Source organism: Saccostrea echinata, unplaced genomic scaffold, assembly GCF_033153115.1.
Source record: "Saccostrea echinata isolate AGI-Se365-2 ecotype Australia unplaced genomic scaffold, CSIRO_AGI_Sech_v1 ptg000009l, whole genome shotgun sequence".
Lineage (NCBI taxonomy): Eukaryota > Metazoa > Mollusca > Bivalvia > Ostreida > Ostreidae > Saccostrea > Saccostrea echinata.
Genome location: NW_026889758.1, coordinates 29,553,661 through 29,580,927, shown reverse-complemented (window position 1 = coordinate 29,580,927; position 27,267 = coordinate 29,553,661). Strand labels below are relative to the sequence as shown.

General features: G+C 32.8%; 3 protein-coding genes across 3 annotated transcripts in view; 2 read left to right on the top strand and 1 right to left on the bottom strand.

Annotated features, from left to right (window-relative positions):
- The window catches only part of LOC133182187 (ras GTPase-activating protein 1-like), a 28,546-nt gene extending 11,515 nt beyond the window's left edge, over nt 1-17,031 (top strand). The window contains exons 7-23 of the mRNA XM_061316932.1: nt 93-168; nt 1,089-1,245; nt 4,064-4,143; nt 7,816-7,889; nt 7,996-8,080; nt 8,347-8,597; nt 8,771-8,859; nt 10,228-10,400; nt 10,590-10,749; nt 12,146-12,288; nt 12,987-13,102; nt 13,218-13,304; nt 13,426-13,493; nt 13,598-13,686; nt 13,823-13,900; nt 14,337-14,465; nt 14,990-17,031. Coding sequence (XP_061172916.1) covers nt 93-168; nt 1,089-1,245; nt 4,064-4,143; nt 7,816-7,889; nt 7,996-8,080; nt 8,347-8,597; nt 8,771-8,859; nt 10,228-10,400; nt 10,590-10,749; nt 12,146-12,288; nt 12,987-13,102; nt 13,218-13,304; nt 13,426-13,493; nt 13,598-13,686; nt 13,823-13,900; nt 14,337-14,465; nt 14,990-15,058 — 1,924 coding nt within the window. The 3' untranslated portion in view covers nt 15,059-17,031. The remainder of the gene's footprint in view (nt 1-92; nt 169-1,088; nt 1,246-4,063; nt 4,144-7,815; nt 7,890-7,995; nt 8,081-8,346; nt 8,598-8,770; nt 8,860-10,227; nt 10,401-10,589; nt 10,750-12,145; nt 12,289-12,986; nt 13,103-13,217; nt 13,305-13,425; nt 13,494-13,597; nt 13,687-13,822; nt 13,901-14,336; nt 14,466-14,989) is intronic.
- On the bottom strand, nt 17,027-18,876 carry LOC133182188 (uncharacterized). Its single transcript, XM_061316933.1, has 2 exons — nt 18,820-18,876; nt 17,027-18,547 (listed from the first exon to the last, which is right to left on the bottom strand). Exon 2 carries the CDS (start codon nt 18,544-18,546, stop codon nt 17,503-17,505), a length of 1,044 nt encoding a protein of 347 aa, XP_061172917.1. The 5' UTR covers nt 18,547; nt 18,820-18,876; the 3' UTR covers nt 17,027-17,502.
- Nucleotides 18,877-19,094: 218 nt separating this feature from the next.
- LOC133182185 (proteasome subunit alpha type-4-like) lies at nt 19,095-23,791 on the top strand. The gene is made up of 9 exons (XM_061316931.1): nt 19,095-19,157; nt 19,408-19,450; nt 20,541-20,703; nt 21,233-21,310; nt 21,451-21,539; nt 21,949-22,079; nt 22,268-22,391; nt 23,197-23,338; nt 23,650-23,791. Exons 1-8 carry the CDS (start codon nt 19,155-19,157, stop codon nt 23,334-23,336), a joined length of 771 nt encoding a protein of 256 aa, XP_061172915.1. The 5' UTR covers nt 19,095-19,154; the 3' UTR covers nt 23,337-23,338; nt 23,650-23,791.
- The last annotated feature ends 3,476 nt before the right edge of the window (nt 23,792-27,267 follow it).

Below are 27,267 nucleotides of genomic sequence, written 5' to 3'. Positions count from 1 at the left end.
ATGCAGTGGAAATAGATTTGTGTATTGGTGACTGAAATTATTCATTTTGACATTGACTGTTATAATATCATCTCTGCTTGGATAAATTTTAGTTTGGATGGAATCATAGAAAGATACAAGAAAGAAGAGATTGTCGAGGGACATACCTTAGGAGTCCCAGTTAACAGAGTAAATATGTTCAATAACTTAATAGATATAAACTCCAATTGTACATGAGATATCCTTTTTAGCTCACCTCGACGGAGTTGAGCTTATGCTATACCCCCAGCATTGGTGTTGGCATTGGCATCCAAGTTAAAGTTTAAGAGGCAAGTCCATTCCCTGAGAACTATAAGCCCTACCTGGACCAAACTTGCATGGATGATGCATCTAGGGATGTACATTATCCTACTTGCTTCAGATGCTGAATGATACCTATATTTTTATTTTTGATGAATGACCAGGGTTAAAGTTTTTGGAGCAAGTCCAGTCCCAAGTAACTACTAGCCTTATGATGACCAATTTGCATGGTTGATGCATCTAGGAATGCAGACTACCTATGCCTCAGATGCTGGATCTGACTTGCATTTTCCACATGAATGACCAGATTAAAGTTTTTGGAGCAAATCCTTTTCCAAGTAACTATAAGCTCTATGTTGACCAAACTTGCATGGATGATGCACCTAGTTGTGCTCACTAACTGACTTACTTCAGATGCTGGATATGACTTACATTTTCTGAAGAGACTAAAGTTTTAGAGCAAGTCTGCTTCCAAGTAACTACAAGTCCTACCCAGACCAAACTTGCATGGATGTATCATCTAGGGATGCATACGAGAACGAGCTTTATAAACTTTGATTACCTATGTATTAGCTGTCAAACATTTATACTGATCCTGAAAAAGTCTGGTTCTTTTCTCTTTTTTTTCTCATCAGATCAGATTTTTTTTCATTTAAACAAAAAAAAACCCAAAAATTAAAGATAAACAAATATGACTAGTTATGCCATTTCTATAGATTTTTTTTTTGTCAGTGATATTAAGAGTTTTTTTTTTCATTCTATCATTTCATTTATTTTGAGGCAATGAAGATATAAATTGTTATTAACAGGAGATGAAAATCAAGTCTGATAAGTTGGATAGGTTGTCTCACAAGGGATCAACTGATGACCTGTATGACTCCATCAGACAAAGTTCACGGGGCCCCATGACAGGTCGAAAGGGCAACAAGTTGGAAATGAATGGATACCTATACATCAAGAAAAATAGTCAGCTTATTTTTATGTCTTATTTTTATACTGATTTTTTTAATTTGGTTTCAATGAAGAGGACATTTGATCTAGAAAATGAATATGCTTTCTTTGGTAGGTTATTTTTTTTAGATTAGCGCTACTGTCCATTTCCCTCTGTCATTTTCTATGCATATATTTTTCCCATTTTCAACTTTTTCTTCAGAACCAAGAGGCAAATTTCAACCAAACTTTCCAGAAAGAATAATTAGGTGATGGCAATCCAATCTTTTTTTTTGAAAGGGAGATAATTAAGAAATAGGGAAAATATGGTGGGTCTTTGATAATCTCAAGAATTGTTATTACAAAAGTGACAACTCCTGAACAGCAAACTGAAGTTTCCTTATCTACCTAATTTGTTCAAACCATGCTTGGTAACCTTCAAATGATTATTAAATCCCATCTTGGTCTTCCTTTTTATGCCCCCTCCCTCTCCCTTGAAAAAGGGGGCATATTATTTTGCACTTGTAGGTGTATGTCATTTGGTTGGTATACCAAGTGTTGTTTGCTCAGTATCTTGAGAACCTTTGATTGACGTACAGTACATCAAATTTGATATTCTAGTTCCCCCTAAGAAGTTGATGACCCATATTGATTTTGAGGTTACACGGTCAAGAGAAAAACTACTGGCGACATAGGGAAATATTTTCCATTCAGCAACTTTAGAACCCTTAGCTTGACAGAAATGAAACTTGGTATATTGGTTCCCCACAGGGAGTGTATGAAGCCCATTGATTTTGAGGTCACGAAGTAAAGGTCAAGAGACAAACTTGACACAAGAAAATGTTGACCACTCAGTAACTTGAGAATCTCAAGGTCTGATAGAGATCAAACTTCAAATATGTTTGTCCCTGACAAATAGATAACCCATTTTTTCACATATCATTACAGACATTCTAGATTTAAAGTTATCCATTTTAATATTGTACATGGGGAGCATATATATTTCTAGAAGGTTTTTTTATACGCCCGTCTTAAGATGGGACGTATTATGTTATAGCCTTCATGTCCGTCCATCTGTCTGTTAGCTTTTTCGTGTCCGGCTCATAACTTTAATATATTAGGCCTAGAATTATCAAACTTTGTTAGCTGCTACATCTTGGGTAGAAGGTGTGTCGCACATTAAAAGTAGGTTGCTCTGACCTTTAATTAAGATGCTATGGCCAAATATGGAAAAATCCTGTCCGGCTCATAACTAGAAAACTATTAGACTAAGAATCATCAAACTTGGCCATTTTATGCATCTTAGGTAGAAGATGTGTCGCGACTTATTTCAAGGTCACTGTGACCTTTAATTTAGTGAAATTTTTTTAAAAAACTGTGTCTCTATACTATTAAATTTCACAATCCCCAAAAATGTAAGAATGTTGCAGTATCCTTATTAAAAAAAATGTTAAATCAAGAAAATACTTATTTTTTTTCATGATATACTTTACAGCAATCTATAACAAATGACAAATGTAATGTTATAAGAGAAATTCCACCTCTCCCATGGGTGTAATCATCAAGCACTGGTCAAGGAGAATTTTGATAACAGAAAATTACATGACAAATTAGAGAGAAATTAATGAGTTTAGTGTGAGGAACTAACTGGTAGAGCATCTCTGATCAAGCAGGTGTTGTCTATTTCTCCTGGGAATTGGGGAAAGGAATCAGTGTTGGATTAAATGAATAAATGAATCTATTTGGCTAGCCTTTTAACTTTAAAATGAATTTGGTGAAAATTAATTAAACTAACTTGATAATGTATAATAAACTAGTTTGATATTGTATAATATAATTAGAACTAATTATACCGGGGGGGGGGGGGGGGGGGGGGGTATTGGAATCAGCATGTCGGTTTGTCAATATGAACTGCTTAAAACCAGTCGGACATTAAATCTCAAAAAAATCAAGTATTTTTTTTAAAAAATGTTTTATGGTAGATAGTTCCTACAAATCTAAGAGTCATGCAGTAACCTTATTAAAAATATTGCATCAAGATTACACAAGTTTTTGTTTCTTTTTATAAATCTTCGTAACAAATTAAAAAAAAAAATCTCTGTTTTCAACATAATAATATAAATATTCATTTTTATTACATTGAATACTGACTATTAAAGCAGATAGTGCAGATCCATTCATCCCTTGGGAGTAATGAATGGACATGCATACAGTTAAGATTATAATTAATGAGATCAATGTATAGGAAGGCTAGCTGTCTCAATCATTTCTGTTAGAGCATCTCTGATCAAGCAGCTCTTATCTGTATCCTTTGGGAATTAGACAGAAAAACTGCTTGTCAGTTTATAGCATATGTCACTTGATGGCCAGCCTTTTATTTTCAAAATTAATTTGGTATAGATTAAATTGTTAAGACTATTTTGATATTGTTTAATATGATATTTTTATTTAATTTTTTGAAAATATCAAATAAATATGATAGATTGGGGGGGGGGGGGGACATATTTATTATAATTAGTGCCTGCACTACAGGAAATGTATAAACATCAAATATTATAAGGAATGGAAAAATCATGCAAATCTTTGAATTAAGGTTGACATGATTTTCTTGCAGCCTAAACTGTTTAATTTATGATAATTGAACAATATTTGACGGGCGTATCATGCTGTGGCGAGGCACTTTATTTATTCTTAAGAATTGACTAAGTGAATGTGGTAAATACATTTAAAAAGTACCAATGGACATCATATTATCCATACCAACAGTAGTAATTTTTAATGAGTAAGATATTTTAATGAATTTTGTGGCACAGATTTCAGCCTTTCAGAAATGTCATGTTTTTTTTCTTTCTAGGTCAAACAAAAAAATTTAAAAACATGTTTTTTGTGTTGCTTGGAGATGATCAACAGCTTTGTTATTTAGAAAATGAAAAGGTATGATGTAAATCATTACTTGTATGGAAGGCGTACGTAGTTTGCTATCACAGAGTGTACCCAGTTTAATAACTATAAATGCAGTCTTTTATTTAAATGAATTCAGATACTAATATGTAGATATCCATGTCCCAGATATCTATAGATTATTATGATCTGACTTAAGAACATCTTCAAGGTTAAGTTGAATTAGTGGCTGAACTTTGCAACACATTCAAGTACTATTCAAATTTTAATTAGTGTGTTGCTTAGGACATAAAAATGTGTCACGATTTTATTCAGGTCATATCAAATCAGAGTTCATTTAATGCTTTTTTAGCTCTTCTGAGCCAAAGGCTCAAAGAGCTAATGCCATGGCCATTTGTGCGGTGTGCGTAAACTTTTTAGAATATGGGCCATAACTCAAGAACCCCTTGTCCAATTATTGTCAAATTTGTCACAGGGTATCCTTGGCCCAAGGGCTCCCTTTTGTACTAAAACTAGGGTTGTGACCCTTAAACAAGGGGAGATAATTAGGAAAATAGAAACAAAAGTACTGATTGCTAAAAAATCTTCTTCTCAAGAACCACTTCGCAGATTATCACCAAACTTACACAAAAGGATGAGGATATGTTGTAAATTAAAAATTGTTCAAGGCATCACCCTGGGGCAAAGGGTGTGGTCTCAAGGTCACTTCAAAGTTGACCAAAAATTACATTTTATTAAAATGTTGATATTTTGCTTACTATAAGGACTAGGATCATCAAATCTTGTCAGTTGATGCATCTAAGGACCTCATATCATGTTGACTTAAAAGTAGGTCACGGTGACCTACTTTTTAAATTTTGCGGCCATTCTTTTTCAAAATGATTTAGAGGTATATTTTGAACAATTTAAGGCCTTCGATCATCAAACTTTGTCAGTTGATGTATCTTGGGTCATCGAAGTACATCAACTAAAAAGTAGGTCACCTTGACCTACTTTTGAATTTTATGGCTAATCTTTTTCAAAACAATTAAGGTCAATAATTTGAATACTGAGAGGTTTAGAATCATGAAATCTTGCAAGATGATGCATCTTGGGGCCATAAAACATATGTATTAAAAAATAGGTCACAGTGACCTACTTTTTGAAATGTGCAGGCATTCGATTTCAAAGCGTTTTAGAGGAATAATTTGGACATTTTAAGGCCTATGATCATAAAACTTTGTAAGTTGATGCATCTTGGGTCATCGCAGTAGGTCGACTGAAATGTAGGTCACCGTAACCTACTTTTCAATTTATATAACTATAATTAAAAATTTCAGGTACTAATTGGCTTAGAATCATCAAACTTTGTCAGTTGATGCATCTTGGGTCTACAGAGTAGGTCAACTGAAAAGTAGGTCACCATGACCTACTTTTCAATTTATATGACTATAATTATACCCGCCGCAAACGAAGTTTAGGGGGGGTATATTGGAATCAGCATGTCCGTCTGTCTGTCCATCTGTATGTAGACGAGATTTTGTCCGGACCATTTCTTGGAAACTGTTGCAAGGATTTGTCTGAAAATTTGTACACTTATTATTCACCATATGAAGGTGTGCACCTGGTATTTTCATCATGATTGGATTATTTTTTTGCATTTTACAGGTGTTTTTTTCATTTTTATTATGTGGTTTTGTCCAGATCTGTTCCCAGAGACTATTGCATAGATTTGTATGAAAATTTGTACACTTATTATTTACCATATGAAGATGTGCACCTGGTATTTTCAACATTATTTGATAATTTTTCTGCATTTTACAGGTGCTTTTTTTTTTCATTTTTATTGACTTAGTCATTTCGGGTTCATGTCTAAGGTTTGAGACATAGAATCTAGAACATCTGTACACAAATGTGAACTACAGCTTAAAACTACTCATCAGAACTAAAAAAAAAATCACAAAGTATTAAAAACAGTTTTTACATTACACAGCAGAGAATGTAAATCTATTTGTCCCTTTGGAGTAATGAGTGGACATGCATCCAGTTAAAGATTGATTAATGAGTTCAGTGTTGGAAGCTGTTAGGGCATCTCTGATCAAGCAGGTCTTATCTATATCTCCTGGGAATTGGGCAGAAAAAAGTAAAGATCTCTGTTGTCTAAGCCTCTTAATATTGTAATTTATGTCTGTCAAAATACATAGTTACTGAAACCAGCCTTTTATTTTTAAAATGAGTTTGTTATAAAGGTATTAAGATCAATTTGACTTTGTATAATTAATTATGATATTTTTTTTTCAACAATCAATTTGCAGAGTGTCATGTCTCACAAAGATGACAGATAGTTGCAAACTATTTTTTCAATGTAATAAAAAACATTGTAATTATTAGTATTGATGTTTTATTAGGCTGCACATTAGTTTCATTCATTAAAAAAAATATAATGAGTAAATAAATTTTCACTCTAAATGTTTAAGCAAATTGTGAACACCTCTCACATCTAGAAAACATTAGTGATTTGGTACCTTCTCTGCAAAACCCAGCAGGGGGTATTTGTCCGTTTTGGACAGTTCTACTTAAATATTTCAGGTACTAATCAGCTTAGAATCATCAAACTTTGTCAGTTGATGCATCTTGGGTCTTCGGAGTAAATGAAAAGTAGGTCACCATGACCTACTTTTGAAAATTTATGGCTTTAATTAAATATTTCAGGAACTAATTGGCTTAGAATCATCAAACTTTGTCAGTTGATGCATCTTGGGTCCTTGGAGTACGACAACTGAAAAATAGGTCACCCTGACCTACTTTTGAAATTTTATGGCTGTATTTAATACTTTTTGGGTACTATTTGGATTAGAATCATCAAATAGAAGTGATAGGTTGTACAGTTTATCAGAAGGGCGATTCAAGGCCCTTGGGCCTCTTGTATTACTATAAGGAGATGGGCAAACATAGCGTGCAGAAAGCCTATAGCTTCAGATATATATAAATCATGTTCAGTTTGTGAATTTTGACAATTATCATTGTCTCATTATTGAAATTCATGAAATAATGATAAACAAAACTTTTCTGAGGACAATTTTCTCGGCAAAATTTATTCTTTTATTAAAAAAAAATTAATGTGGTATTCGTTGGGTTCGAACCCTAGCAATAAAAACCCTGAGTATCATTTTCTTTCGAGACTAGCACGCTAACCACTAGACTACACAAGTCCTGATGAAGAGTGGCATTTAAATCATGTTTGTGATATGACCCTTTACTTAATGGACTTCAAATATTTCTTGAAAAGATACGAATGTTATGTCATAAAAGTATATTTTTAATGTATAGTGGGTCATTGCTCCATATTTTTGGTAACCAAAAAATGTATATTTTTATGCAAACTTTGTGGATTAACTTTCAAAAAGGTGGAGCGAAGACCCACTCATATCGAAAAATAGTGTTATAGTATGAGAAAATGACTCTTTTTGCTCGCTTTGGTGTGTGTCTAATATTTCACAGGCAAATAATTTCACTCTTTGAGTGATTTTTGCAAATTGTAGAGATTTTACATAAAGTATATTTTAATTTTAGACGAAATATCAAGGAAAATTTTGATATAATTGAAATTTAATTTTTCATCTTGATGTTTGTCACACTATAGGCTTATTGCTCGTCATGTTCACCCATCTCCTTTAGTAGACTATGTTTATTTTACTGATCCATTATGTTGATCTATAATTGTAGAGGTCTCGTCCCAAGGGATTGATAGATCTTAGCTACAGTTCCCTTTATCCTGTTCATGACAGCTTTTTTGGAAGGTCAGTGTATTAGAAAATGACTTAGAATCTGTATTATTGCATATTTATTCCCAAGTGATTATGATCTCAATTTTGAATTTTGATTTGAACTTTTTTTTCATTTCAGGCCCAATTGTTTCCAGTTAATAACAAATTCATTTAATCATTCCCAAATTTACTATTTGTGTGCTGAGAATGTGGATTTAGCACAGGTATGATAATGTTGGTTTATTTGAATATTTGGAAAATTCACTTAATTCTGAATGTACTTATATAATTTGGAGAATTGAATATTTATTTAAAAAAAGGAGTATTCTGTCCATCATTTATTTAATGAGTACAAATTTCAGTATGAAATGTAATGAAAAATATATATGTTTTTATTTTATTTTTTTTTTCATTGAAATGTATTAAACACTATTGTTTATTTCTTCAACATATAAAGCCTTAATGACACCATCTCTTACTGGTATTTTAGAAATGGATCCAAAGACTCCGGCCTTACTGTGTCAATACAGCTCCCAGTTCCCAACAGCGATCCTCAGTTCTGAAGGAGTTGCGGTCTCTGACAGTGGAAGTAGTTGATGCTCAGAAACTGTCCACTAAACTTCTACCCCATCCTTACTGTATTGTTAATCTGAAGAACCCTAGTCTGAACCCCATCAAGGTGTGTCGGACACAAGTGGAGGAAGTCCTCAATCCAGTATGGGAAGAAAAATTTATTCTAGAGTGAGGGAAATTTATTTTTTGATTACTTACATGGTTACTTTTTTTTCTTTTTTGCATCAGTTCAATATATATAGGAAATGTTTTTCAGTTCTTCCTTCTTTTCAACCCTTTCAGTGTTTTTGTTTCTTCAATGAAAAAAATTGTATGTAACCTATTTATTATTTATACTACAGTGATGTACCATCCGATATAGAATCAATCAGCATTAGTGTTCACAATCATAGTAAAAGATTTATTGACAAGGAAATTGGAAAACCAATAGGTAAGTTTTTATGCCCTGAGATTGAATGGGACATATTGGGGTTTTTTCTTGTCTGAAAGTTTATCACTTTGTCATAAACTTTTAAGCTTCCTAATAACTTTTGAACAAATAAGTTTAATACAGAATTTATATTTGGCAAATATTTATAGTATAGAAATAAATGAGAGTTTTAATATGAAGTATTCACCTTGTTTATCTGTTTGTCCTTGCAATCATGCCCAGGCTATAACTTTGTAATTGAGAAGCATTGGATGCTCATACTTTACAAAACCATTGCTTATGTCCTGAGTATGTATCTTGACCTTAACTCAAGGAAATCTGGCCAAGTTTAAGCTCACTGGCAAAAACAAGTGTAAACCTTACCTTTTTAAGAAAGAAACTTTAGAAGTTCATACTTCACACAAAGGTTACTTTAAACTTCAGGGTGTATCAAGATCTTGAACCAAGATCATGTGGTCAATTTCAATGTCACTTTAAAAAAATTGAAAATTCCTGCCTGGAACGTGGTGTAATGGAGAAATACTTGACACAAAGAAAGATTATAAGTTTAGGGAGTGTCAAGATCTTGACCCAAGGTCATTGGGCAAGTTCAAGATCAGTGGCAGAAAAGTATAGTCAAAAACCCTCTAATGGAAAAATATTGGAAGATATCTGACAGAAAGATTGCTTATAAACTGAGGGTATGTCTTGATCCTGACTGAAGGTGATATTGGTAAGTTCAAGGTCTCCTGCAGAAAATATATGAAATTTATATCTGGTCCATAATTTTCTGATGGAGAAAGATTGGAAGTTCATACTTAACACAATGATTACTTTTGACCTGAGAGTGTTTCCTGACCTTGATTCAAGATCATTTGTTCAAGCTCATGGTTACTTTCGGAATGATGTATAATTCCTAAATGGTCCATTACTCTCTAATTGAAAAATACTGGAAGTTGATACTTCAACTAAAGATTGTTTATGATCAAAGGGTGTGTCATGACCTTGAACCAAGGTCATTTTTTGCAAGTTCAAGATACTTAAATATCAATATATAATTCCTGTTCAGGCCGTAATTTGCCATGGAGAAGCATTGGAAGCTCATTCTTGGCACAAAGATTTCTTATGAGCTGAGGCTGTTTTAGAACCTTGACTCGTTATTTGAGCAAGGTCAAGATCACTGGCAGAAAAAAAGCATATATTCCAAGTTCGTTTATCATTAGAAATGGCCACTCTCAGAGAATTTTTGTTAAGCAAACAACATCTTGAATTTCATGCAACATGAATACATTTACTTTACAGTTATGCATTTAAAGATCTGAAAGAAATGCATACATATAAATGATTAATAAATGTGTCATTTTTATTTGATTTTTTTTTCCTTTTCAGCTCAAATTTCTGTACAGTTAGAAGACATAAAGAGTCTTGATCTATTTGCAAAATGGTTTCCTCTAGTCCCAGTGAGCCCTACATCTCGAGGAGAGATGGGATCACTACGAATACGAGCTCGATATTTGCATGAAGTAATAATGCCAGAAGACAAATATTCTACACTTAAAGAGGTATGAAATCTTCTGTAAAATAGATTATCTGGAGTTTTATTGTGGTCCAAGTATACAAGTCTTCCTTGATAAGATACGAAACAATTCAACAGTACCATCTACATATATATATTAATCACAAGTGCTTCATTTATTTGACTATGATACATTTTTCATTAATTTGTATTTAATATTTATTTTTTTTTGCAGTTAATATTAAATGGAGATTTGATTAATTTACTGGAACTGTTTAACATCTGTGGTAATGACAGAATTCCCTTGGCCAAAGCTCTTCTTCAAATTTTCCGGCATGAGAAACAAGAAAAAGTTATACTTAAAACCATGAATGACCTTGAAATAGCCCGTGAAGGTAATTCTGTCTGTAACATCAACAAGAATATTTGTAAAAAAAAAAAATTGATATAAATTTCTTTTTATTTATTAAACCATAATTTTAAGAAACTGGCTCACTGCTTTAAGGTACATACCATTTAAAGTGGTTTAAAGAACTTTACCCACAATATGCCTCCTGTGACCTAGCAAATATGGAAATTTTAAAGAGAGCTATAGAAAGAAAGTTTTGGTAATTCTTAACCTAAGACATCATACATGTGATAATTTTAAGACTCAAATACTGTCCAGGAGCCTTGAAAATACTGGAATTGAGGTGAAAATTCTTAACATTGTTCATTAAAAAACTACAAAATACGTCAAAAAATCAATGTAAAAGGATCATTTTATTACTAAGTTTCAAATCAACAAGTGTGCCACAGCATGTAGTGTTAATTACTTATTGCAAGCAACTTTGCAGCTTTTAGAATTTCAAATTCAAAGTAATCTCCATGGTCAGTATTGAATTCTGTGAAAAGACTGTCAATAGTACAGTGTACTATACGTGAGTCTCTGTCTTCTGCATTTTTTTTTTCATGATAAAAAAAACATCTCTCTAACTCTGTTTAGAATGGACAATACTTATGGCACAGCAGAGCAGATAAGTTATGGATTAAATTTTGCCTTATCAGAGTTGCTTTGAGTCATGTCGTTTTCTCTTTTAAACATCTTTCTACTGAAAAAATTCTAAAAGTTATAACTGAAACCCCCTTATAAAAAGATTTCAATCTAAGAGAAGTTTTGTTGTTTTATAATAGTTGGAAAAGTTAAACACGTTTTCTTTACATTAACTAATGTTAAGCATAGTAAGTCTAGTGAGAATTAATGAAATATGCCCATTTCTGGTAAACAATTTAAAATACAGTACAAATTTTCATTCCCTGTGAATTTTGGTGTCCAGCCATGATTCCTGAATGGGTTAAAAAAAAGTGCATTACATGCAATTACATCAGCATTAATTTACAGTATATGGTTTATCTAAAATAGAATTCATGACTGTAAGATCTACTGGACATGGGGAGAGAGGGTGTGTTTGTCCACATATCGTATATCTGTCTCCCTTTGATGTGACATTACGTTCTGAAAAATGATGTTCCTCTCTTTCATATTTCAAACAAAACACTGCCATACTACAAAATCTCCTTTGAAAAAAGTGTAATAAATTTCAAAAAAAGAAAAGAAAGAAAGATGGTAATGAAAAGCTAAAAAGTCGACACTTTGTAACAAAAATCAGGTTAATTTTTGAGAGGGGGCCATTTTTTGATGGTTCATAGACCAAGCTCTTTATTAAATATTTTCACTGGTAAATTTCGGGGCATGGAGAAGATATTGAGAACACTCCATATCAGTTATACAGAATTATTTGTTTCCTTCAGACAATATGTCTACCCTGTTCCGAGCCACTTCCCTGGCTACTACTTTGATGGACCAATACATGAAGATGACGGCCTCACAGTTTGTAGCCACGGCCTTGAAAGACCCAATCATTCATATCACAGAGAGCAAGCAGTCTTGTGAGGTATGTCACAGTTATGACAATAATCTGAAGTATGTCACTGTAATAGATCCAATCTGCAACATCACAGAAAGTAAGCAGACTTATGAGGTACAGTTGAACTTCGGTATCTCAAACACTGATATCTCAAATACTATGGATATATCGAAGTGATTTTGTAGTCCTAAGTGCTTATATCTTAAGTGTTTTACCCTGGATATCTCGAATCCTCAGATATCTCGAAGTCTTTTCTCGGTTGCATCAAGTTTGAGATAACAAGGTTTGACTGTATCTCACTGTTATGACAATAATCTGAAGTATGTCACTGTAATAGATCCTGTCTCTAACCTCGCAGAAAGTAAGCAGGCATTTCTCTGTAGATGTCACTGTTAGAGGAGAAGTTAGCCTATAACATAATCATTCTAATCTAGTTACATTTAGGAGCATAATGAGCTGATTTTTGTGAGAAATGGTTTCTCAGAATCAAATGAACAAATCTTAAGGAGACATTTTCTGTTTAGTATATAGTGGTAGACAGATATACATGTATGTAGGGATTGCATTCTTGTTAGAAGAGTCCTTGTAGTTGACAAAAATGTTCTTAAACAGTTTAGCATATTTTATCTTTTCTGCACTCTACTCTGTAATATATTTGCACGTTTGTAATCTTTAAAAAAATGGTACATAGAAATTTATCAATACTTGTATGTGTAAATTTGTAGCTTAATCCTACAATGTTGGAGAGTGGAGGTGATATTGGAACCAACAGAGAACATTTCTTACATTTTCTGGAGGAGGTGACAGAATCCATATTTAGATCCACAGACAGCTGTCCCAAGTATGCTTTGTTGTCAAGAATGCTTAAATACTTGTGATTGATAATAATCTATACATGAAAATGGTGATTTACTACGATACATTGGTAAGAGTAATAATTATTAACATTTTTTCAGAGTTCTGCGGTACATATGTGGCTGTTTACAGCGAAGTGTGTCGGCCAAATGGCCAATGGATGAGAGTGTTCGGACGCGAGTTGTTAGGTCAGTGAGTGATTAAATCCTCTTACTTATATGTTGAACAGTTAGGGCAACACAATGTTTGGTAGTTTGCATGTACATTTGTTGTATGAATTTATATTGAGGTATATTTATTATTTTACAGTGGCTTCATTTTTCTGAGGCTATTATGTCCAGCAATCCTAAACCCAAAATCTTTCAATTTGATAACAGGTACTCTAATTATTTTGTTTGATTTGAAATTATTATGCTTGTATCTTTTTTAAAACAATTTTCTTGTTACATTAACACAATCTTGTGTGCTTCTCTTATTTTAGAGACACCATCAGAAGTGGCCTGCAGAACATTAAAACTAATTGCAAAAGCATTACAGAACCTGGCAAACCTGGTGGAATTTGGAATCAAAGTTAGTCACTTACTTTGGTTAAGTCATTGAAATACATGTACAAGTAGATCGTCCAGTTGGTATTTTCTTAACATGTCTCTTAGGGGGTATTTCAGAGTTGAGAACATGACATGAAAAGTAGTCTTTCTTTCAACAGGAGGCTTTCATGGAAGTGATAAATCCATTTATCAAGAAAAACAAGCCTAGAATGATCAAGTTTTTAGATGAGTTGTCTGTAAGTATTCCTATCAATTTATTGATGCTTACGGAACAATTAGGAGATAGATACATGTATGTATTAGTCTGGGAATGGTCCAGCTTCAACAGTTAAGTACTGCAACCTTTAACCATTACCAATACAAGTTGCAATTATCAATATTTTCCCCAAGACATACATGTATCTGCTTAAATTTCTCTATTGAATAAAGTTTTTTTTGTGGAGGAAAATCTGTCTTTTGATTTAAAGTTTTACTTTGAGACTATATTATAAATTTGGACAGAATACAAATACTGTTGAATTTTTAATTTTGACATTCAGCAGTCATTTCAAGCTGGTAATGTTGAGGCTTAATTCAGACTTTTCAAGACAGACATTTAAATTAAGAAAGAGTGAAGGGCACTTTTGTGTAAAATATGGATATCAAGTTATGAATTTTTTATTTAAACCACAGCAGGTTGATGACAGTCAAACATCATCAGAGAATTCTTTGCCAGTTGACAGTGTAACTAGAGACTTGGCTACCATGCACACAATATGTGCCACCCACCAATTAGAACTCAGGAAACAAGCCGAGACCAAGGTGAGCTTCCCTTAATTAAAAAAAAAAGTTTTAATAGATTTTCAGCTTTCATTCTGAGAGCTTAGCAAAATATTATACTATAAAAAACAAAAGTGTAGAACAAAAGTAAAAGTAAAAAATATTTTTGGCTTTGATATTGTTTGCAAATGCACATACTTAGGCAATCATGAATGACTTTACAGATATGAAGGTATCAATTTTTGTTTTGATATGTACATTTGAACTTGTCAAACCAAATATTGATAAATGTACATTTGAACTTAGTTATCTTAAACATTGATATCTTGAACACCAGGGAATAAGTCAAGGTGAGTTGGTAGTCCCAACTTTTTTTCAGCCTTGTTATCTTGTTCTCTCAATCCACGGATATTTCGGAGTTAATTCCGGTCTCGTCAAGTTAGAGTTATGTGGTTTGACTGCATGTTATGTAGTTTTTTTCATCCAATAATTAACAAATTAATTGGGCAAAATACATAGAATATTAAAAAATGTTTCCAGTGATCAAAATCCTACTACTTTTGCAGCCCTCATTAAAGAAGTTAGTAGCAGTCACAGACATTTTAACAGACCACAAGAAGCGATACATGACATGATGAATGCTGAGGGTGGTGCATTATTCCCTATTGTTTGGTCTCCACAAAAGTCAAGGACATGACAATGGAGGATTCATTGTCCTGAATGGCCCACCTCAGGAATGCCGGCAATCATGTTGGACGATATCATCTTCAGTCCCAAAATAGTGACAGGGATTTGACTATGGTCTACTGACTTCCTTCCATGTTTCAAGCTGAGGCAATTGCAATAGACAACAAACACTTTTTCCATGTTTGTACATCATTGATCAATCATTCAGAAAACATTGTTGACTGGCTTGTTGCTTGTTAGTTAAATTCATAATGAGCTTATATGTAAACATTGTTCTTGAAATATTTCACTTTGAAAATGGCATTATAATGAGAGATTGTTATAGTTGATTGCTTACAGAGTTTAGTTGTTGTGCTGAAGAAGATAATTTATTTTAATTTGGAATACAGCTGTATGTACATGTATGTGTGTGAAAGAAGAATATAAAGTTATGTTTAGAGAAATCAAGCTTTCATTTTACCAAAGAATGTAAAGTTCTTAAATGAATGATATTTTTATCTAGTCTCAAAGATTTTTTTTTAATTATGGTGTTGATTACGACATTAAAAATGAAATGTAATACTGATATAAATATATATTTGTTTTGAAAGAATGGTTGCATTTAATTGGAAATAGAAATAATTTATTATGGGCAGTATGACAATCAAGTTGAAACAAAAAAATGAATAGTTTAAATGAATAAAAATTTAAATTCCCCTCACAAGTAAAGTTCCAGAGGGGGGTTCCTGGAATCAACATGTCCATCTGTCTATCCTGAAATACCTCTTGTCCGGAAAAAATAAAACATTTTTTTTTAACTTTGTAGAAATAATAAAAACTATTTAAACATGTGCACCTGGTATTTTTAGATTGTTCTCAAAATTTTAATTAGTTGTGGCTTTTTAAGTTTTTTTTGTACATACCCCAGAACACTGTATCTTGTGTGGAAGGAATGAGAAGATGTATCTCAAACTCATACTTATCACAAAGACAGCTTGTGTCCAGAGGTATGTCATAACCCATCACCAAGGCCATTTAAATGAGGTCAAGGTCAAAGTGTGCAAAAGTATTACTGTTCTAGTCACCATTTTGAAATGGAGAAATATTAGATGCTGCTACTTAAGATAAAAATTACCAGTGACATGAAGGGATATCCTGTCCCTAACCAGGATAATTTGGACAAGAGGATTATGATCTCAGGATGTGTCATGATCCAAACAAAGGTCATGTAGACAGGGTTCAGAAGTGTTAAAAGAAATATAAAATTTTTAAATAAAACTTTGTATTGGAGGAGAATCATGAGTCATACTTCATACAATGATTGTAATCAAGAGGAATTCTTAACTTTGGTGGTTTGGACAAGGTCAAGGTCATATGGCTCTGAAGTAAATGTTGATTTTTTAATGCTTCGAGTATTAGTACATGTACTATTAGGGGAGTTCTAACTTCTAAATCTGTAATTTTTTTAATTCTTTGGGTTTGGCAAACAACTTTTTTCCCTGTGCAATGCTATTTTAGAAAAAAGAGTTTTTATGAATGCAGTGCACTCGGCATGATGTACGAAAAATGCAGCTTTTTCAAAACCTGGATTTTACTTCCACTTTAAATAAAACTAAAAATTAAAGGAAAAAAAATACTATAAAATCTTTATCTAAGAGAAAGCAGAACTTCTATATACCTTGATGAACATTTTACTAGTATTTGCAGCATGGCAAAAGAAATTTAGAGAAAAAATCCACTGAAAGAGGGGCCTTTTTAGGGATAAGTGCAATAAATTTCTTTTCTCTGAGTATGGTGTTCATCTTGCTTGTCCAAAAATTTCATTATTCATGTTTTTTATATCATCATTTTGACCTATTTCATAGTTGAAAACTCAAGATTTCCTTGGTATGCACTTGCTTTCTGGTGTAACCATATGATGAAATAAATAATTAAGATTTGATTCATTTGTTACTTTGAATTATTTCATGACTCTTAGTGTGCCAAGGATGAAACGTATGGAACAACTTCTGGTACACTTCAAATATGAAAATGTTCACGTAAGGCCAAACAAAAAAATATGTTTGTTTACTGTTACATGCTGAAATAAAATAGGGTCGGTAGGTAGGATTTTTTTTATTTATTTTACTGAATTTTTTTATACACAAATTCACATTGGTTGAAATACAAAACACCATTATGCGGTGCTTTTTTGTTAGTACTTTCAATTTTTGACTTCAAATGCTTGACTGATTAAGATGCATGTACAAGTTAAACTGACTGGCGAGTGACTTCGGGATTTTTATGACGAAAAAAATTTGAGTCGGCGATTAAATATAGGGTCGGTTGGGTAACCGTAAACAAACACATTTTTTATTATGCCTAAACCAGTTTTTCAGGCTATGGCTCCAGTTTATAAATAAATCCAAGATTGTTAAATAATAAGGGGGTATATTTTAGCATTTGGTATTAGAGTATATATGTTTACTGGTCCTTTCAAAGAGAGTCTAAGGTCAATGTATGTGTGTTCCCAGTGATGATCTGTGAAAGAAAATGGCAGAGGCTTTCTCTTTGCTCCTAAGATTTTAAGTGTTTTACATGCTTTCTGTTGATTTTCACTAATTTGCTTCCATTTCTTGCATTGGTTATAAAAATGGAAAAACTTTGCAGGATCAATAGTTGGGAAGAAATACTCAGCTGGAGCTAAGTAAGTTCCATTCACATGCACATCTGGGTATGAGTATTCTCCCTTGAAATCTCTGTATACTGATGTTACAAAATGAGGTCCTGTGCTATCCAGGACATTCCACATGTGACGGAAAGAGGGCAGTTTGTCCATCAATTTCTTCATGAAAGGATGCTTTGGTCTACAGCCAAGTATTGCATTTATCACCAAATTTTCAAAGTTCCCATCTAGAAGAGGGTGTTCATATGGCTCTTGTGATACAAAGCATGCATATTTCTTTGTAAAAGGCTCGAGAGATTTTAAACTTTCTAAATCCATATCAGCATAAATCCCCCCAAATTCATACATTATTACATATCGCAATGCATCAGCTCTTCGTATCCCTTCAGTATAACTATCAAAGATGTTTAACAAATATGGATGCCTTTCTTTAATGAGCTGTCTTGCACTTTTATCTGTCCACAAATAATATGTCCAGTCGGGATGGTTTTTGACCCATGTTTGAACCCACTTTGAAAATTTACTAGGAATATCCTCAGTTTTCCAAGTCTGATGTATTATATGAGGAATCCTTACATTGCCATCTGTTGGAAAAGCCTCTGGTTCCCTTATTCCTAAAGGCACAAAGTCGGGTTCCACTGGAATGTCAATGTCATAAAATGCCCCATTTTGTTTTATTTGCTCAAACTTGATCAGAAAATGTAGAGCAATTAAGAAAATAATGCCATGACAAAGGGTTTTTAATGTCTGAGGCCTGCTGAGTGCCACTATAAATTTTCTATGCTGTCTCATCCTGAAAGATAAAACATAATTGGTTTGAATGAAACAAGTTGGCTTGACATACGCAACAAAATAAAGCTCAAGGCACATGAATATTAACTTCGATTGCTCACAGGTGCCTGGGTCTTCGTTTATAAAAATGTATATATACCAATATTAACTGATTGATATAGGTCTTTTCACATATCAATAGGTATATACATAATACATATTCATAAACCAAGATCCAGGTACACGTGAGACTGCTGACAACAATCAATAAAGTAAAATTATGATAGAACCAACCTTTCAAACTCCAATCACATCGGTTTGATCAGAAGCTGCATCTCCAATAAATAAATAAATACATCGGGTTCATGCCGCAGTTATTCGAAACCACTAAATACCCCCAAAAATTTGTTTTCAAATTTTAATCCCTTTTTCACTCCCTTTATTTTAAATATAGCAGTGCATGACACAACTCATTATTCTAAATAAATCAGTTTATAAAAATATAATTTATTATTTATAATCTGTACTTAAATCGTTCGGGGCAATTTTATATATTAATTTTGCGTCTTTTAGGACATCTTAAATACAAAATTTACCTCCAATGCACAACTCTTCAGCCAGCTTTCAACATGGTAAGAATGCAAACTCATTGTGATAGTTAGAGTGTGATGTTGCATATATACGTCCTCTGTTAATATATGTGTAGTAGAACAACCTAGATTACGGAGTTTTTTTAATTTTTCTTCGTTGTTAATTTTGTTGGAATCACACAGTATCGCCGATTTATATATTTACCCCCCCCCCCCTTTTATGTGAAAAGGTACAACAAATATCTTACCATAACCAACCACTGATAACATGTATAATTTTTTGTATTTTTAGTCTCGAAGATATGATTCGCGAACAACTATATTTTCTCCAGAAGGTAAATATAATTCCTTTTGATTGTTAAATTATATTATATATGTTTCATATTTGGATATTTTACTTGAAAAAGACATTAATGGTATTCTAACAACCAAGCTTTATGATAAATGTGATGACTTTAACTTTTCAATCGTCAACTTCCCTTACTTATGCAGCAATATACCTTCATCACCTGGACACAGGGTTTATATCTCTCAGTTGATTTGATACGCAAGAGCATGCTCTACGTATGTACAATTTCTAAAACGAGGAAATTATCGAGAAACAAGTTGATGAAACAAGAATATCAGCAGTCTCGTTTAAAGTCATCATTTCGTAAGTTCTATGGTCGATACAATGACCTTGTCAGCAAATACAATTCATCATTGAGTCAAATGCTGACTGATGTTTTTCATACTAATTGTTAGACCGTTATTTACACACTGAATTGTTGACAGATTTTTCTGTTATTTCCCGTTCATGACAAGGAGCACACTGTGGGTGTGACCGGTCGGCAGGGGATGCTCACACCTCCATGGCACCTGATCCCACCTCTGATGTTTTGGAGGTCCGTGTTTGCTCTGCTCCTATTTTGTATTATTTAATGGACTTTTGAGCTTGAATATTGTTCGTTATCTCCATATATTTCATACAAAAGTGGCCATTATACCATTTTGTTATACAGTTTTATTCAATTCTTAGGTTTAATAATCAATGACAGCAAAAGCTTGTAAGATAACTTTAGTACACATTCACTAAAATGCCCTTTAATCTCATTCTTATTTATGAATCTTTGAAAATTTTCACAGCACATTGATTTAATCTGCAGTTTTATTGATTTGATTTTGTAAATTTTGTTGCCTATCATATATACTGTAAAAGCAGAATTATTCCTTGGTTATTAAATTTCATTGATTTATTTATTGATAAAAATTATCAACAATGAAATTAAATCACACACAAAATTTTTATATGACTATATATTGAATAGGATTACTTTTGAAACACATGAAATTAAATGTCAATAAACCCTTTTTAGAAGACAAATCAACAGAATTTCATAGCCACAAAAATTTTTGCTTCTACAGTAGCTTTTTTATAATTTACAGGGAGACTCTACCAGGTCGAGTATGCCATGGAGGCCATTGGACATGCTGGAACCTGTCTAGGTATACTAGCTAATGATGGTGTATTATTGGCTGCTGAAAGACGCAATACAAACAAACTTCTCGATGAGGTGTCATACTCGGAAAAAATTTACAAACTTTACAAGTAAGTAGACAAATAATCTCTTTTAATGAAACTTGGAATGGTACTGTAAAATTTAATGTTTTTAATTCCACATGTTTAATATTTCACAATTTTCTACGCTGGTTCATTTCCCAGTGGTTTTGATTTTGCAATCACTGAATTGTTAAATGTTTGTCATTTTAAAAATTATTGTTTAGAAACAAAGAAAGTTATAATGGTAATTGATTTTGAACAATGTATCCAGTAACTACAGTTAAACTTGGTTATGTCAAACTTAATGGGGCTCAGAAAAAATTTTGAGAAATACAAGGGTTCAAGATATGGAGGGTAAAATACTTATCTACATGTATATTGGAATAGGAAAATGGGGTTTTAAAGTTTATGGCATGTATTTGATATATGAATGCTACATTGATATGTTGACAATATTCATGATGGCTTACCGGTATAATGTTCACAGAAATTTTGATTGCAAACATAGTGAAATTAAACCACTCTCAGACAGTACATATTTAACACATCTAACTTCGGTACTTTTTTTTCTTTGTAGTGATATGGCATGTAGTGTTGCTGGAATCACTTCAGATGCAAATGTGTTAACAAATGAACTTCGTCTTATTGCACAAAGGTATATTTTAAATATTTAGCAAACAAGTATTTGTCTTCTCATTTAAAATGTATTGTTTTTCATTTTCCAACATTTTCCTCTAAGCAGTTGTAGTAGCAAATATTATGGTAAAGTGCTTCAATCTACTCCTGATCTTTTAGGTATCACTTACAGTATCAAGAACCTATACCATGTGAACAACTTGTTAGTTCATTGTGTGATTTAAAACAAGCATACACTCAGTTTGGAGGTAAGTAAACTAAAACTGCTTTGATGATATCTAAAATATGCATTTTATATTGTAATGTTAATTTTTAACAGAAGGAATACGTGTATAATAGTTATAAGGTCACTTTTCAGTAGCCGTTTTAGAGCTGGGTAGATTGTATATATATTCAGTCAAACCTTTTTATCTCGAATGTAATGGTAAACATCTTGTTTTTTTTCTAAGGCCTTGTACTGTAGATTTGGAAATCGAGCACAATAATTTTAATTTCACCCTATTCAAACACATTATATATAGCATATAATTAAAACTATCACAATTGTACATTTGTAACAAATCATGAAATTTTAGCAACTTGTAATCAAAACGACTTTAATACAGTATTACGTCCATAATTTTCTGCCAAGATATTGACAGTGATAATTTTTCCTAGGTAAGCGACCATTTGGAGTTTCTTTGTTATACATGGGATGGGATAAGCACTATGGATTCCAGCTGTACCAGAGTGACCCTAGTGGAAATTATGGAGGATGGAAAGCAACATGTATTGGAAATAACAGTGCTGTAAGTTTACTAAAAAAAATGTGAGGTTCTTTTAATTCCTATGAGGTGTGAGTTTAACTTAATTTTTTTTTATCAGATTTATTTCTTTGATACAGTATTTGAATATTAAATTGATGTGATTTTGGATAGAAATAAATGTATCATAGAGATATTCAATCCATTTTATCATCGATATATTTTTTCAACAGAATGCTGTGTCCATGCTGAAACAAGAGTATAAGGAAGGAGAAATGTCACTGAAAGATGCCTTACTGTTAGCTATAAAAACCCTCAGTAAAACATTGGACATGACAAAAATTACAGCTGATAAAGGTACTGCAATACTAGTGTAGAATTTTAGGCTGGACTGTGGATATCAGCCTGGATAGCTCAGTGGTTAGAGGCTTTGATGGGTAATGCAGGGATCCCAGGTTTGACTCCTGGTTCAGCCATATGTTTTTCATTATATATTAATGAATTTTCAATGTATGTTCACTCATTCCTCCTTTCCATACTACAGATGGTGCCGTGGCCTTCCTTGTTCAGGCATGATAAATATAAAATAATGCTAAGTCCTGACAAGGTGAACTTCTGTTGTGTCTTTGGGGGCAAAAACTATTTAAGGAGGGAGGAATGTAGAAATTTAGGCTGGACTGTGGTTATTGGCCTGGGTAGCTCAGTGGTTAGAGCACCTGACTAGTAAAACAGGGGTCCCAGGTTTGATTCCTATGTTTTTCAATATATATATTTATAAATTTTCAATGTATGTTCACTCATTCCTCCTTTCCATACCATACTAGTTCGCAAACACTGAACAGAAGTGTAATACAGTCAAACCTCATTATCTCGAACTCAATGGGACTAGGAAAAAACTTTGAGATATCCAAGGATTTGAGATATCCAAGGTAAAATACTTCAAGAATAAGGGGTGGACTTCAAAATCACTTCGACATATCCGTGGTATTTGAGATATTGGTGTTCAAGATATCAAAGTTCAACTGTATTTAGAATATATATGTACAATGTAGGATTATTTATTTAGTATTTTTTAATACAAAGGTTGATAAATTTCATTGAAGAGTGAAAGAAGAGTTACTGTTCTTACATTCAGATACATATTAGAATTTTTAACAAACAGTTGAAATAGCTACACTGACAAGGGAAAATGGCAAGACAAAGATGACGATTCTTGGAGCTCCAGCTGTGGAGGAAATCATTAAAAAACATGAAGAGATTGAAGCTAAAGCAGAAGCAGAGAAAAAGAAGGAAAAGTCTTAATTGTAGGTCATTAGTAATGTCTTATAAAGGGATTTTTCATTGGAAGAGTTATAACATTCACTTCAAAATTCCGTTTTGATTACAGTACACTCTTTATTTGTTCAAGTTTAACAGTATTTTTGCTGTTCAGTCAAAACTCATGAAATTGCAAAATATCCTTATCTTCTCCAATCAAAACAAATAACGGGAATCAATTAAAAGTACAGAACTATAGGTACAGAAATATAGATTGTTTGTAGTTCATTGGTTTTGCAAAAAAAAAAAAAAGGTTGATTATGTAACACTTTGAATTAAAATATTTATTTTCTTTCAGGACATTCAGAATAGAAGAAAGCTGTCAGTCTCCTCTAGTGTTGTCACCTCACTCTTGTGTGAACAAGAACATTAGTGCTGTTGTACATACTGTGAAGCATCATTTTATCTGATCTTTGTCATTAAATATATTATAATGATAACTTGACTTAAGTTTTGCTGGATTAACAAGTTGATGTTAAACTTGGGCAAAAAAATATAGTTTGCTTTACATATAATGCTTTTGGACTGTCAATTTTCCTTTACATGTATTTTTCTTGTTTTTGTTACATAGATTTTGTCCAAGTCATGCATCTTTCAACTTTTGCACATTCTCAGTGCAAATCCAATTTCAATCAATTTTGGCACATAGCTTCCGTAAAATCCTGCTTGAATGGAAACAAAAAAGTATTTGCATATTTATACTGGTCAATGAGCCATCTAATTTCATGCCTCCTGGCTCCATAGTAAAGGATGAAATGGAACTAAGTTTGAAAATGCTTAAATTTTGTTTCACCTAGTCTTTCAGTAATCTGTTGGTATGGGTTTTGGGTTTTGTCTCTCATCTTTTATTGAAATCCTTTGAACCAATTTCCGCCATTTTTGATATGCTACATATGTACATAAAGTATATACAATAATGTAAACTGAAATATCAAAGAAAATTGTGTTATAATTGAGATTTAATTTTTCACTTGTTTATCGAACCATAGGCATTTTTTTTTGGGGGGGGGGGGGGGGGAGGGGGGGTTTCGCCCATCTCCTTTAATATTATTAATCTGATATTCAGTATAACTGCATGAAATTTATAGGAAACTGCAGTTTTCCAAGGAAGGTTTTATATGTAATACTTAAATGAGCATATATCAGACAATGATAAGAAGGGAAAAAATGAATATTGCATAGGGGGTGAGTGAACAAGGCGTGCAGAATGCCCATAGCTTCAGTTATGTAAAAAATCATATTCAATTTGTGAATTTAGCATTTACAGTAAAGTTCTCTTTATTGAAATTTATGAAAATATGATAAACACAACTTTTCTGAAGAAAATTTTCTAAACAAAAATTATTCTGTATTAAAATAGATCTTGTGGTATTCCTGGGGTTCGAATCCTAGCAATAAAAATCCTGACAATCATTTTTCTTTCGGACTAACGCGCTAACCAGTACGCTACACAGCTTCTGATGAATAGTGGCATTTAAATCATGTTTGTGATATGACCCTTGACTAAATGGACTTAAGGTTTTGCCAAAGGTCAACATGTACAAAAAATTATTTTTACAATAGCTCCAAAACTATGTGGTTTAAAACGTTTACAGTTTATAAATATATCATTGATAAATAAACAGATAGAAAGTATCACTTGATAACAAATACTTAAAAAAAATATTTATCGAGAAAAATTCTTTTTAAAAAATGCATATATTTTTTAAAAAATACGCCTAATTAATTCCGTACTTTTAGTGAAAGCCATCATTGCAGAAACAATATATGTTTATGAATGAAGGGCAATTTGGACTTCGACAGCCTCTGGAAAGTTGATTTCCCTGTTTATTTTGTCCAAATGTTAAGATTTGAAACCGAAAGTACATTGCAAACGGCGGATTTTATAGGGGTCTTGTCTTTATACATGCCATGCTCTCAATAACAGACTTTCAGAGACCATTCACGTCCAACTTGCCCTTCATTGATAAACATATATTATTTCTGCAATGATGGTTTTCACTAAAAGTACAGAATTAAGCAGATGCTATTTTTTTTAAATATGCTAATTTTTTGGAAACTTTTTTTTTCTCAAAAAATATTTTTTTTTTTTAAAAATATTTGTTTTCAAGTGATACTTTCTATCTGTTAATCAATAATATATTTATAAGCTGTAAAAGTTTTAACTTTATACCTCACATACTTTTGGAGCTATTGCAAAATTAAATTTTTGGACATCTTGACCTTTGGCAAAACCTTAAGTATTCTCGGAAGATGCGAATGTTATGTCCTAAAAGTAGATTTTTAAGGTATTGTGGGTCATAGCACCATGTTTTTTGTTAACCAAAAAATATATGTTTTTACACAAACGTTGAGGATAAACTTTCAAAAGAAAATGGAGCATAGACCCACTCATATCGAAAAATTGTGTTATAGTATGAGAAAATGATCCTTTTTGCCCTCTTTAGTGTGCGTATGCTATTTCATAGGCATATACTTTCAATCTTCCTGAGATTTCTTCTAAGTTTGATAAAATATCGAAGCAATTTTTGTTACAATCGAGGTTTAATTTTTCAAATTCATGTTTGTCGCATACGAAAGCCTATTATGATCATCAATGGAGTAAAAAATTAAAAGGCGTTATAACGCCTTTTGAAAAGGCGTAATAACGCAAAAAAAGGCGTTATTACGCCTTTCAAAAAGCCGTTATTAAGCCTTTCAAAAAGGCGTTGTTACACCTGTTTAAAAGGGGTTATTATGTCTTTCAAAATGGTGTTATTACGTCTTTTCTAAAGGTGTTATTATACCTTTTATTTTCAATGCATGTCTAAGTAAGCGCACCCTGGGGGCTGAATTCTTACCCTCCGGACATGAATTTCACAATTAAATATAGGGCTTATTTCTCAAAAAATAATTTAAACAGATTGTAATTAGATTTCCAGGGGGAAAAATTAAATTGCGTAATAGATTTTCAATGTTAAACCAACTTAGTCCTTCTCTGATGCCAGACACCTCTACCAAGGGTCATGGATTTCACAAATTTGGTTGAAGGCTAATTTCTCATTATACCCATGCAAATAGTTTGCCTGCTTTTTTCCAAGAGGATTGATTGATTGAATGTTGTGTTTTATGTCCCGTTTGAGAATTTTTCACTCATATAGAGACGTGACTATATACCGGCGAAGGGTTTCAAATTTAGATCTTTCCTCGGCACTCAGTGCCATTTAGCAGTGAGGGTTCTTTATCGTGCCAACGCCTACCGTGACACGGGGCCTCGGTTTTTAAGGTCTCATCCGAAAGACCCGCAACTTTCACTTCAAAGTGCCGAGCGCTTGGCGAAGGAACAGTTGCTACCTATTTTTTATCAACTTAGGTCAGTCGCGGCCGTGATTCGAACACACGACCTTCCGATCACGGAGCAAGCGCTCTACCGACTGAGCTACCGTGACGGTTTTTCCAAGAGGAGAGAAAAATATTTTCAAATTTGACATGAATTTTTAATACATGGCCAGCAAAGCCCCAAGCTGCATCTGGCTACAAATTGTATATCCTGGATTTTCATAAGTAGAGTACTGACTTCTTTTAATATGCATGCAAACAGATGTCTGCGAGATGTGCAGGAATATAGAAAATACTTTGAAATATTGCATAAAAAAGATGGCTGTGGTTCAATTTTTCATATATTTATTAACATAAAATAACGCCTTTCCATTTTAGATATAACGCCTTTTCAAACAGGCCGGTAGTACGAGTGTAAGTGAGGGGGGAGGGGTTCCCAGGAGAATAGTCTTGCTATAGTTTAAATATAAAAATTCATTTATTGGCTGCTTGGTCCCTGTACATTTTGTTGCAGTATGGTCAAACTCTGGCAAATTATTGCATTAAAAAAAGTTTTATCGAAAAGTTAGAAAAAGATCCCCCTCGAGTTTAGGCACTT

Excerpts from the sequence above, each read along its gene's own strand:
- LOC133182188 (XM_061316933.1), bottom strand. The coding sequence starts at position 18,546 with ATGAGACAGCATAGAAAATTTATAGTGGCACTCAGCAGGCCTCAGACA.
- LOC133182185 (XM_061316931.1), top strand. Across the intron at positions 19,451-20,540 it reads AACTATATTTTCTCCAGAAG|GGAGACTCTACCAGGTCGAG; the intron begins GTAAATATAATT and ends TATAATTTACAG. Across the intron at positions 20,704-21,232 it reads AAAATTTACAAACTTTACAA|TGATATGGCATGTAGTGTTG; the intron begins GTAAGTAGACAA and ends TTTTCTTTGTAG.